The sequence below is a fragment of the Artemia sp. Qi Xiang Cuo genome, chromosome 1 (assembly GCF_049724085.1).
Source record: "Artemia sp. Qi Xiang Cuo chromosome 1, ASM4972408v1, whole genome shotgun sequence".
In the NCBI taxonomy this organism is placed as follows: Eukaryota; Metazoa; Arthropoda; class Branchiopoda; order Anostraca; family Artemiidae; genus Artemia; species Artemia sp. Qi Xiang Cuo.
In genome coordinates this window covers 104,044,315-104,057,624 of record NC_142794.1, presented here as the reverse complement: position 1 = coordinate 104,057,624, position 13,310 = coordinate 104,044,315, and the positions used below count along the sequence as shown (strand labels likewise).

Below are 13,310 nucleotides of genomic sequence, written 5' to 3'. Positions count from 1 at the left end.
GTTTGTTTCGGTTCAGTTCAATACCACCTTCACTATTCCTGAAAGTTTAACGATACCCTTTGCATTAAAAATAGTGGTAATTATAGCAGCAGAAGTAATAGTAGGAGCAACAGGAGTTGCATTGTTGATAGCAGTAGTAGTACTAGTAGTAAGCAGTCATAGTATTCACATTGTGCCTTTTTGATCTAGTTCAGAGTGTGTATTAATTTAGTTCTACTTTCTCCTGAAAATTCCCTGAAATTTCTACCTGCATACCCTTAGCCTTAGTAGTAGTAGTAGTAATATACACATATTGCTTTTTGGTCAATTCAACATCCCCTCCTCATACCCTAATAGTTTCAAATAACTACTTTTAGCCGTTTCTAAAATATTACCGATTCATCCTTGTGATAACCGGCATGCACATAGTATGTCTTGATTTAACCCAACATCCCCTCAACAGTCCCTACTACTACTACTATTAGAAGCAGTTGTATGAACATAGTGCATTTTTAATGGTTATACATACCTCTCAACCTGTTCTGAAAGTTTCAACAAATTCGCAAAGCGATTCTTGAGATATTGCTGATGCGGTATTTAAATAATCGACATACGCACGGTTTGTTTCAATTTAATTCAACATGCTTCTTTACATTTCCTGAAAATTTCTTCTGATTACCCTTAGCCTTAGTAGTAGCAGTAGCAGCAGAAGTTGAAATAGTAGCATGCAGTAGTACCTTTTGGGTGGTTCAACATTCCCCGCAACATGCACTGGAAGTTTCAACTTAATACTCTAAAGCTGTTCCTGATATATAGCTGTTACTCGCTTTTAATAACGGGAATTTACATAGCGTGTTTCAATTTAGCTCACTAATCTCTAACATTCCCTGAAAGTTTTGTCTTAAATCCATAAGTTCAGTAGTACTAGTAGTAGTCGTCGTAGAAGCAGTTGTAGTAGTAGTAGTAGTTTGCACATTTTGCTTTTGCCTGGTTCAACATCCCCTTTAACATACCCTGATAGTTTCATCTCAATACCTTAGACCATTCCTTTGATATTACTGGTACGCTCTTTTGACAATCTGCATGCACAGAGTTTGTGTTGATTTAGTTCAACATCTCCCTAAACCTTCCCTGAAAGTTTCACCTTCCTACTCTTAGCTTCAGTAGTGGCAGAAGTAGTAGCAGTCGTAGTAGTATTCACAGAGCGCTTTTTGTCAGTTCAACATCCCTCTCAACACGCGCTGAAAGTTCAATTTAATATTTTAAGCTATTCCTGAGAAATTGCCCATACATCCTTTTGGCAGCCTGAATACAAATAGTGTCTTTGCTTCAGTTCAACATCCATGAAAGTGTCATCTTAATGCCATTTGCTTCAGTAGGAGTAGTAGTCGTAATAGTAGCAGTAGTGGCAACAAGCATATAGTGTCTTTTGGTTGGTTCAACATCCCCTTCAGCATGCCCCGGAAGTTTCAACTTAATACTCTATGTCGATCTTAAGATATTACTTCTATACCCTTTTGAAAACCTGCATGCATATATTTTGTTTTGATTTAGTTGAAGCCCCCCTCCCCCTAAACATTCCCTGAAAGTTTCGCCTTATTGCTATTGGCCTCACTAGTAGCAGTAATTGCTTCTTTTTTCAAGTGTTTTTTTTTTTGTTTTTTGTTGTTTATTTTCAAAAATAAACCTCGCTATTAAATTGAAATTGAATTGCCTTTTGGTCAGTTGAACAACCCCATCATCATGCCCTAGAAGTTTTAATTTGATACGCTAAGCCGTTCCTAAAATATTGCTGACACGTGCTTTTGGCAATCTGTATGTATATAGTATGTTTTAATTTAGTTCAACTCTCCCCTCTATATTTCCTCAATTTTTCACCTCAGTATCCTCAGCATTACTAGCAGTCGCTCCAGAAGCAATAATTGTAGTAGCATTATTACTAGCGGCAGTGGTAGCAGTATCAGTAGCAGTAGTAGTGGCGTGCAATTATTTCCTTTTTGGCCAATTCATCATCTCTCTCGTCATTCTCTGGAAGTAACAACTTAATAGCCAGTCATACCGGAGTTAGGCCCTTTTGACAACCTGCGTACACATAACGGGCTTTGAGTTAGTTCAACACTCCCCTCAACATTCTCCGAAAGCTTCACCTGAATGCCCTTGCACTTTCTGAACACCAAAGGTCAAACATGCTCTTCTTTCCCAATAATAAATGCTATATCTAAACAATTGGCGAATCGCATAACTTACAGCCCTTGCTCCAAAGGTTGTAGGGGTTTGATATCCTCAGGGACGTAGTTATTGGACCTTTAAACTAAATTGAGCAAAATGTCAATCTCAAAATTTGGGTTAAATTTGTTTAGAGATACAGGTGCGTGGGAGAGGTGCTGGCTGCCCTTCAATCGCTTTTGATTCCTAAAAACGGCACTAGAACTTTCAATTTCAGATCGAATGAGCTCCTTCTGAAGTTTCTACGACAAGTCCTTCTCTACGAAGCTCCTTGGTGAAAAACTATAATAACGAACAACATAAATGCTACATAGTGCTCACAGTGCTCTTTATTATGTTTTGTTTAAGTATTTATTTTAATTTTGATCGTTTTAGGACTTAATTATTCGTCTATATCAGTATTTGATATAGACGAATAATTGATATAATTGTTAATTTTAATGTATCTTGGTTTCAGGTTTCTCATTTCTTCTTCGATATTAATTTCTGGTCGTTTTAAGTTTGAATTATTATAGGGCTTTGATTAAGCCCGTCTTAAGTTTGGTTATGGCTCTGTTCATTTGTTTAAAAAAAGTTTTTTTTAGGACGTTTTTTTTAATTAATTACCTGCAAATCCTGTATTTGTTATTCCTTATATATTCATAACAGACAAAGTTAAAGAAAAGCGTATGAAAACCGTGAACATTTCTTGTATAAACTGTTCTATTGTTGTGACATGCATGTAATGTGTGACGTCTATAGCACTGTTATTTGTAACATGGATGGTAAATAAAAAGAAGCCTAAACAGGAAATAGGGATATTTTGACCAAGAAATTTTAAAACGCCCTTAGAAGATTCTTCCAACCCCTCCTTAATCTTTGTTGGCAATCACAGTACGAAAACCGGTAATCAGTAGCCTACTATCTTAAAATCAAGGTATAATTTTGGCCCGGAAAATATCGTTCACTGCAAATGATAAAAGTGAACGACAGTTCAACTCCAAATAGACTTTTTCTTTTGTTTACCAGTTTACAAAACTATCTGACTTTATTCGCCCCCTCTGACATCAAAGACAGATTACAACCCGTTAAGACGATATTTTCAGAGACCACTTAAGCCCCATATTTCAATGTCAAGTAATCTATTGCTTCAATTCCAGTATCTCACCCTTCATTAGACTCAATTTCCAAAGATACACTTTACTTCCAGCCAAGAGACTAGAGAATGTCTAACATAAGATTAATTCTTCAATCACACAGCTAGACTCGAAAGCCGTGGGGGTAATTTGAAGTTGAAAAGTGGGATAAAAAAGGTCATCAACTATCAAAACATTTTTATGATCCTGTTTTTTTTTTCAGCCATCTGCAGGGACAAAAAGAACCGAAACCAAATGTGTTCATCAAAAGTGTATTCATGAATTCGGAAACTACGGCAATATCAACACAAATTAATGATAGGGAAGCCAACAACAAAGTATCTCTCTTTCAAAACAAGGTTCCATTCCCAATAAAAAACAACATTTTTAACCAATAACGACAGGCAATAAAGCATTGGAATCGTGACAGGCAAGAAACAACATTCTTTATTAATTGGTGATCTTCGAGCAGTTAAAACAATGTTTTCGATAACACTAGAAGTCATTCTAGGCCATAAATTTTCTAGCTAAGGGTCAAAATTGCATTTCTTAGAAATGTTCGGGAATATCCAGAATAAATATATTGATTATGAAGCTAAGGTGTTGGGATTGCGCCCTTTTGTATTGGGTATATGCGATTCGTATCTCCAGCCGTGGCTAAGTTGTAACCTAACCCTGGGTTCGTGCCAGAGAAGTATACAGGTCTGTGGGGAGCCTCGCTCTCTCGAAACCTTAAAATTTTCCGAAATTTTGGGAACCACTTATTCCAAATATGGAATAAAATTATGGTTTTTATCATCTCCCCCTCCCCGTAAAACATTGTGTCTAGTGTTCTGCCTCATAGTTTTGTGTTTTTACGCACAAATTCAGATTTTATGTTTTTTGTCGTGTTCCGTGCGTCATATATTTCTCCTGATCAGTGGTAGATAAGGGGGTCAATTTTATGGTGGGTTGGGCAGCTTCTATCTATCTTAATGGTCTACTTCTAATTATACAGAAATGTATTGTATTTTTCTTTTCAACCATTTTTTTTTTAATTTGACGCCCGCTACTACCAGAGATTACATAATTGCATATGGGTCTTTTCGTTAAAAATTCGTTAAAAAATCCCCGTTTTTCCTAATTTTTATGAGATGTTTGTGGTCATTTAATTGTTTGCTTAATCAATTCAAACAATTGGCCTTGGCATTCTAAAACCTTTAAATGTAACGGTTCCGCCGAAATAGGACAAAAATGAATCCAGTCACTTGTCGACTCCAATGTCAAAATAAGTTGAGTTGTTCACAAGTTATTAAGTGATTTTTTTCTGTACGTACATTTGATTAAATTCTATTCATCATCAAATAAAAAGATATTTGCCAAATCATCGCTTATTTTTCTAACCGACTGCGACGCCTCTTCTATAGGACTGTGACCCCGCAGGCATAGAAATGACACTACATTAGATATGAAGCTGTAAAGTTTCTTCTACTCAAATTCAACCAGCTTTCCTCAGCTGCTTTTTAACGGGTGCAACTGCGAGATTTATTAGAGCCTATTTTGCTTTTTTTCTGTATCTGTTATGCGTTAGAAAAAATGAAGCGAAACTGCTTGAACATAGGGTAAGCTTCGAATCAATTAAACCCATGCCCTTCGCACTTATGACGTAATATAGTCTTTCCTTGACCAAGCTCAGAAATCTGCAAGGGGTTGTAGAGATGAAAGGAGATAAAATAGATAAAAGGTTGTTCATAATGGATGCCCTCAAGGGGGAGTTGGCTTCTAGTAATGAAATGTGCCTTTACAAGACTGTAGTCAGAACGATGCGGTCATGTGGAGTTATGACATGGATCAATTTGACTTAGGTAGAAAGCCACATAATCCCTTCTTAAAAGGTGCAAAGACTAAGAATGGCTAAGATAGCGTCATCATACCATGGAATGGCTACGGTGCCCATGGAGCTAATTCTAGGACTTCAACCTATGCAAGTTTTTTTAGGGGAAGAAGCACTTAAAAGTGATGTCTGATTGCAGATTAGCGGTCAATGGACGAAATGATGCACAAGAATTACGCGGTAATTTGTTTCCCCGATTGTTCATGATTTGATGGGAAATTGGAAACTGTAATAGTAGTATACCATACCACATCTGATTTTGAGGAGGAGATAATTATTTATCATCTGGGAAGACTTGCTACGTTTTCGAGGCTGAAATGTTGGGAGCAGAACGGGCAGCTAAACACCAATGCAGAAAGAAAGTACAGATAAATATATATGTATTCTAACTGATACCTAAGCATACCTTAGGCGAATATAAAAAGCCAACATGGAAACAAGTTGAAATGCTATGAGGCATTGAATTCTGTAGCATCCAAAGAAAATAGAATTAGTCTGATGGGGGTCCCTGGACACTCGGGGATTGAAGGTAAAGAACTAACAGATGAAGCAGCCAAGGCTGGAATATTACTGACAGGCTATCAACGAAGACGTATCATTCTCATGTCAAAGCTTCTCAAAGGTGGTGGAGTATTAGAAGAGTTGAACAGAAGTAGCATAGGAGGGTGAGATAAATTGAAACGAAGGAAGCGATTCTGAAGTTTAATCCCGTGCTGACAAAACACGTACTTCGGCTAAAAAGGTCGGAGATAAGAATGATGATTGAATCCATAACAATAGTTGAAATTTTAGAAAGGACCTTGCCCTTATTGACAGGGCCGATTCCCCCTTTTCCCAAAAATGTAAGATGGCTGTGGAAACCAGGAGATACCTGGTATAATCTCCAGTAAGGAGATCTCCAGTATGTGGTGATGTTAATGGTAATTAACCAGGGTAAATTTTCAATGGGATGCAATTGTCTAGAGCAGTGGTTCTCAAACTTATTTAGATACTGTACCCCTTTTTACCCACAAAAAAAATCAGTTACCCCTTCTCAGTTACCGGTACTAAGTAAACTATCACTAAAATATAAATAAAATTGCCAGTCCTAGAGTTAAAGGGTTGCTTTTCTTGTCTGTCGGCTGCGTACCCCCTAAAATATTTTGCGTACCCCCAAGGGGTACGCGTACCACAGTTTGAGAATCACTGGTCTAGAAGATGTTTACATGGAAGGGGAGGTGGATTTCTTGGATGATATAAAAAACGACAAGAAATTAAACAAAAAACTCGGTTTTTCAACTAAACAGAAGGAGCCACCACTAAAACTTTACCTCTTAGTTCTTTTCGCTAAACTTTCAATTTTTTCCAATGCTTTAAGAATGACTCTTGAAATACAAGAGTCGTTTAACTAGAACAACAAGAAGATTAAAAAAGAGCGAGGTATTAAGAAGGGGGCAGCCCCCATCATATACGTAATAATTTATGTTCGTTTTAAGCTTTTGTGCTGCTCCTTACTTTCATTTTGTATATATATATATATATATATATATATATATATATATATATATATATATATATATATATATATATATATATATATATATATATAATTATTGATAAAAATCGCTTTACTTGCCATTTATGACTATGAAGAATTTGATTTTTCTTCTTTTTTTTTACTCCAACCAAACATATAGAAAATAATTTTTTGGAAAACTGCGAAAGGGTCACTCATTAACAAAGTAGAATTCATTTTGCCGCTATTAAGAGTCAAAACCTATTGGCAGGCAACGAACAATGGGCTAACACACTTTTCACATGGTGTTTCCCTTTTCTGCCCTCGTTCCTTTGATTTCAACGCAATTCCTTTATAGTTCCCGATTTAAAAAGGCAATCGCCCCTCTTTCTCCCCCTCCCCCCCACCTGCGGGTTCCCATTACAAAAACCAGATTTTTCAACTAGACAAATTTTAATGCATAAACCTTTGCTTGCCGTTCATTACAATGAACTGTCTGATTTTTTGTAAAATTTTGGTTTCTTATACCTTAAGGTATCCCAGTACCTTGAGGTAAGTACCTTAAGTTACTGGGAAACTTAAGTAGCTTGAGTTCCGTGCAGTCCTATAATTTTAATATCTGAATGAGATATGATGGTTTTGCTACTATTCTATAGATGACAGCTTAAACTCTCTACTGAATCACATTTTTGAAATTTGCTTTGTTATTTTTTTTTAGATTCATTTAAACGTCGATTGTATGAAATGTATGAAAAAAATCCCATTTTTAAGGAATTTTAGATTTTTCTCTAATAAAAGGTCTAAGTATCGTGACAACTCTGTCTTGGTGAATGAATAGATCTGAAACCACTAAATCTAGTCATGCAAGTATTATATAGTGTTGGTCAGTCGATGCAAATTACAATTGTAGGCTAGTAATAAAATCAAATCTTTCACGGGGAACATTCCAAAACTATCAAAAACATATACATTAATCTAATTACTGAAATGCTACATATATTTCCAGGTTCAGCTTCTAATTTCGCTTATAGTTTAGTTCTGATTTAGCGGCTCTCTTAAAACGCTAAGTAAGTAATTTGTTAGTATAGCGAAATAGGCCTATTATTTCAGCCAATGACGACACAGCAGTTACAAAAAAGGACAATGTAAGACGGGTGATTTCTTGAGTTTTACTACCACTGCTTCTTAGAAATTCATCAAAAGGAGATTATAAAGCTTATACTAGAAAACAATAGATCCTTCAGTTCCTTCCTTATACGACTATAAACCAGCATTTGGTTTATTTCCGATTAACTCCAGAATTTTATTGTCCAAATCTAGAAGGAAATATTTGCTTGGACAACGTTTACGACTCGCTGAGGAGCAATTATTTCTTGTATTACCATTTCGGACATTGGTTATGCACAACAGTTCCGTAGACAAGCTGCGATAAATTTCCAATTCACTCTCAACCCCTTCTGAGAATAGAAAAATGCCACGACTATATTCCCCAGAAGTATTGTTTCCGGAAACTTCCCTGTTATTTTTCAAAAGAAAAACCTGAATTTGATATGCATCGTCGGACAAGACCTCTATCATTTTGTAACAGATCTTATTCGATTAAGGCCCACCGGACCGTGGACAAATGGCTACTTTTCTCTTCCAGACAAAATCCAAAAATTGAGGCAGTATATCAAAAGGGGGCAATAAATTTCGAATAGGGACACTATGTGCATCAGCATTCGTCATTGTACAGAACTGAATTGTCAATGAAGCTACTGAGGGGTAATAAAAACCATGTCATTCCGACAAGGATTCCGTCAAAATCCGTCCCCCTGGGGTATCAAAAGAGACTGTGACGGATGTCCAACTGAGGGGCAAAGGGTTAACGAGGACTCTGTGATTTGTTCCACTTGCTTTTATAAACAAATCGAATTTTATCATCAGTGTATTATCGACGTTTCACCTGCCTAGTCTTGGGAGGTATAATATTGGGTCAGAATTTATTTTACTCATGCCACTTCCCTCGTCTTTCTGTTGAATCGAATGGTTATTTTGGAAAGCGCATTTTTTATTCAGCGTTATTTTGGCAAGTGATCTGAACCATTTCCTCCCATCTTAAGATTTCTCTCCCAAAATTTAATATTTATATACAATTGGCCTGTTTTTGGTGTTTATTTCACACTTTACCACCACAATTACCCTCCCCGCCCCCTAATAGGCAAAAAGTACTTGCGTCTAAGCCAAAATTGAAAGCTAACTTGAAACTGGTCTGAAGTTTATTGGATGAAGCTGAAAAATGTCCTTCTAACTTTCTTTTTAATCTTGAAAGATTTGCGATTTTTTCTCTTCAATAATTTTCGAACAAATTTGATTCTAGCATAGATGGCGAAAACTGTATATATGCGGAAAAAATTAATGTATCAACTTGGATATTAATCAAGGCGATGAACTAAGTACAAATGGGAGTTCTGAGCGTTAGTTTTAAACTTATTAGAGGTGCTTAAATTTTTAACGATTTGATTAGTTGAAGCAGGTGGAGTAAAGTCCGGTTTATGTCTATTGGTGACTAAGCAAAACCATCTCGGCCTACTTCCTCTCTAAGCATGAGAATCTGGAAGAGGCAAAATATTAAAGAGAAGAGGCACAAGCTGATGAAGAACTTCAACTCTTTTTTTATTTATTTTTTTTTTATTTTAACAAGTAGCTTGTATAAAGAAAAGGTTTTCGTAATGAAAAAAAAAAAAAATCACGAATCCTGCTTGTATTCAAGAACATGTGTGTATTTAGGTTTTTCTTTTTTAATTTAAAAATTTGAAGGTCATCCGAAACTTAATTTTTAGTTATCCTTTTAGGAGGTTAGGGTTTTAAATAATTTTTGAAAAGAAAACGGTTGAAGATTATTCCTTGGAAAAAGACTAACTAGTTACAAAGCTCATGGAACTCATGGTTTATTTTTGGAATTTGCCATGCTGCGGTAGCCTCCTTTGTCTCTCTCCTTCTATATGTTATGATGTTTTTATTTATCTTTTTGGTCTTTTTTTCGAGCTCAGCTCCCTGTTGGCTTTATTTAGTTATTTGTGTTTATTTATTTTATGCAAAATAAAAATCTTGAATCTTGAAAAAGAAAAAGTCGTGTCCAAGTTGTTTGGATAATCTAAACTTGGGTTCTTATTTATTTTATTATTTTCCATTTGAGTTTATGCTACATTCGAAACACTCACAGTCACTAGAATGTTATTAAGATATTTCTTCTTTAAGATATTGCTAAAAACTCAGGCTGATTTCTTGAAAGCCGGCCTTAGCAATACAAAGAGATAAGTATAAAGTTAAATTCACGAAAAAAAAAAGAAAACTAAAAATAAAACCAACAATAGAACAGTCCTAATATCATGAATTAAAGAACATTCGGCTAGGACTAAAAAACAACGTAATTCATCTAGACAAAAACTACCCAAGAGCAAGTTTTTAGAGCGAGTCTTGCTGGTTTGGGCGCTAGCCTTAAACCAAATAATGTTTCAGTTTTGTAATTAATTTAAGGCTGACCCATATATGCTCACTTTTCAGGGCTCCTCAGTGTCTCAATATGTCAGGCCATCTCTACTAACCTTTAAAATGTAATTTCTCAGATCTTCTTCAAAATTTCCGTTAATTTGTTTTCGTTATTACTTTCGAATTCTAACTTTGATAAGAATAATGGATACCAATTCAGAATCAGTGTCCATTGAGATATCAGTTACTAATGGTCGGTGTTCGCTCTTTCCTAGGTTATAGCTATTACTGCCACCATGATAGATGTGTTCAAAGATGTTAGCATTTAGTGACTCAATTAGTTTGTGCAAATTGGTTTCATAAGTGAAATGAGGGATTATGATCTATGAACTATATACTACTGTAAGCTAAAATGACAAATCTCAAAATTCCGCTGAAAGATGAACTTCTCTATAATCTAGTATTGAATTTCATATAGAAACATCTCGAACTAGGAATTTCCCGTGATTCGATTAAATATCGTGCTTTGGATTCTCTTTCGGCTACCGACATGTTTGATGCGAGAATGCTTTTTTCCAGAAATCATTTTCGAGGAAAGTTCCACCCAGGCGAGTTGGCAACAGTGGCCAGTAAAATGGTACTGCCGACATTTTAGCAGGGTTGACGAGATTTTTCGCCATAGATGTTGGATTTCATGATACGGAACGTGAGTGAAATCCCGATGATTCTCGCTTCAGCTTGTACCATACTTACCACCAAGGTCGAGGCTTGTTTCAGTGGACCATGTGTATCATCATAAAAGCTTCAAATGCGGCCACCTTACCCCATCAAAGCTCTCATTTCTGTAGAAAATAGACCGACGTATGCAGTCATTGGGAAATAGAGTCGTGGCCAGAATAATTGTGCTGTACTTCAGATTTGAAGCTGCTTCATTCTCGAAGAGCTTATCCAATGCTCTAACCTAGTCCTTGATGGAAAAAAAATACTTTATGAATTTTTTTCAATAATAAAGGTGTTTATTAAAATTATCGGAATTCTCTCTGAAGGAATGCAAAAAGTCCTGGTTGTCTCTGAAGGAATGCATAATGTCCTAAAAGTAGGACTTTCGAAATATTTCTTTTTCAATTTGTGGTTGATTTAGTATTAGGAAATGTAATTGAATATGGTCTGTGACTTGGATATGGTCATTTCCGTGTCAAAATCTGTCAAATATTACCTGTTTTGCTGTTACCAAAGTCACGGGATGGATCCTTCTATTACTAAATACCCGCGTTCTCCTAATTTACCAAAATATTCCTGCTGTTCAGCAGGGCTCACAAGAACATAACAGAGAACCCTGTGCTCAGCTGCTTCTAAGTGTTTCAAGTGCTAATGAACTCATGTTTCCTAAGATTTAAAATGCTTAACATTGAGAAATGTGCTTGCCTGGACAACATGATGGCTTCTGATGGCTTTGTGAAAGGAAATTACAATATTTACGTGTTTTTTATTCCCCCCTGGTGCATTCCTGGTGTATTCCCCCTCCTGCGAAAAATTCCCCCTAACGTATGCGCCCGGAATACTCCCCCTCCCGGATAATTCCCACCCATATTCCCCCTTGATAATTCCAGATGTTCATTAAAAGGGAAATTCAAAGTTATTTATTGCTATTAAAGTGAATGTACATCGTGGGCCTTGCCAGAAGCTTCTTGGAGGATGGTTGGTAACTGTACACTACCCGTATAAGTTCCAAATCCGCTAAACATTGAACATGTCTGATTAAGAATTCCGGTTTCATATTGTGCTTGATCCGTGGCCTCTAAGGAATAGTTAAAAAGTCGCTACCCTCATTTGAGTCTTACAGTCATCAAGACATAATATATGGACTCCGTTATAAGGCTCCGTTCTAGGCCCTATTATGTTTCTCCTATATATCAGGGATCTTTCGATAAACCAGAGACCGTCAGTGTATGCTGTATTATTTGCTTGTGACATCAGCTTCTTCAGCCCTGGAAACACTCTACCATTGGCAATAACATCTCCCCAAGTCCTTCTTAACAGAGTCCAGATATGGTGCCTTACAAATAAAATGACCATTAATAGCAAAAAAAGTCAAATAGTGTTATTCAGAACCCCCTACAACAAAGACGTTATTCAACCTGCTCTTGGTCTCATGTAATCCCCCGACATCGTCCCACAAGTGGAGGTTGCCAAGTTTCTTGGTGTATTTATTGACTCATGCTTGTCATTCTCTAATCATATTTCTTACGTTATGTTAATGCTAATGAATTAAAACAAAATATAATGAAAATAAAATAGTTTAGAAACAAATTTGGGCTATAAATTTGCACATTAGGGGGGTCGGGGATAAAGCATAGTATATATTAAATACGTAACCTAACTTAGGTACCTTTCCCCCACCCCTAACCCCCCCCCTAAAACAAAAAATATCCAATTCTCTATTAAAAAAAAACCGTTTGACTTTTTTCTTCAGCAACTTCCGCATACAATATATCGCATGGGTTCCAGCTAATTGACAAGTACTGAAATTGTTTATATGCATTTTTGGTCAGTTTTTACGAATCAGACAAAAGTTGTAGGGCGGAAGGGGGTAAACCCCCCCCCACCCCACCTGGATACAGCCTTAGCAATTGGTATCCAGTTTCAGATAGGTACTTAAAATACCTGCCTTGTTTGATAGGTAAATTTTCAAGGAATACCAGAGAATTTCTGGTTCAGAACCATACCAGACGGAATTCACATAACAAAGTGATTTGATCGTTTACGGTCCCCTAAAATTTACTGTGTTCTGTTAGACCTTAGCTTAAAGCTGTGTTCAAACCAAAAGAAATTTCCTTCTGAAAACCTTAAGGAAAACACCCGAGACTGTTAAGAAAAGAAGGTTTCCTGTTACATTATTTTTAGACTAATTTCGCGTTATTAATGACAAAGAAAGTAAAAAACTGTAATAAAATGTAATATGGTAACAAAATTTAGTTTTTACCATAAATAAGGCAATTCCCCTTATTTTACTTAGGATCAATTTCGCTTCCCTGTTGACGAGTCTTTGAGTAGCTGGCAGATCGATCTTGCTGGAGCAAGAATATTTTTTCAGTTATAGGTGATAACTATATTTATTTTCATATATCGTTCTTCCTAATATAATTTAGTG

The 13,310-nt window shown here is 36.2% G+C and overlaps 1 protein-coding gene across 5 annotated transcripts in view; it reads left to right on the top strand.

Moving 5' to 3' along the window:
• The window catches only part of Sras (Ras converting CAAX endopeptidase Sras), a 186,892-nt gene that overhangs the window by 109,304 nt on the left and 64,278 nt on the right, over window positions 1-13,310 (top strand). The window contains exon 9 of one of the 5 annotated variants that reach the window (XM_089088387.1): window positions 10,739-10,985. The exons of the other annotated variants lie outside the window; for them this stretch is intronic. Within the exon in view, the coding sequence (XP_088944513.1) occupies window positions 10,739-10,857 (119 nt within the window). The 3' untranslated portion in view covers window positions 10,858-10,985. Of the gene's footprint in view, window positions 1-10,738; window positions 10,986-13,310 lie in introns of those variants that run through there. 5 annotated transcript variants of the gene reach the window in all.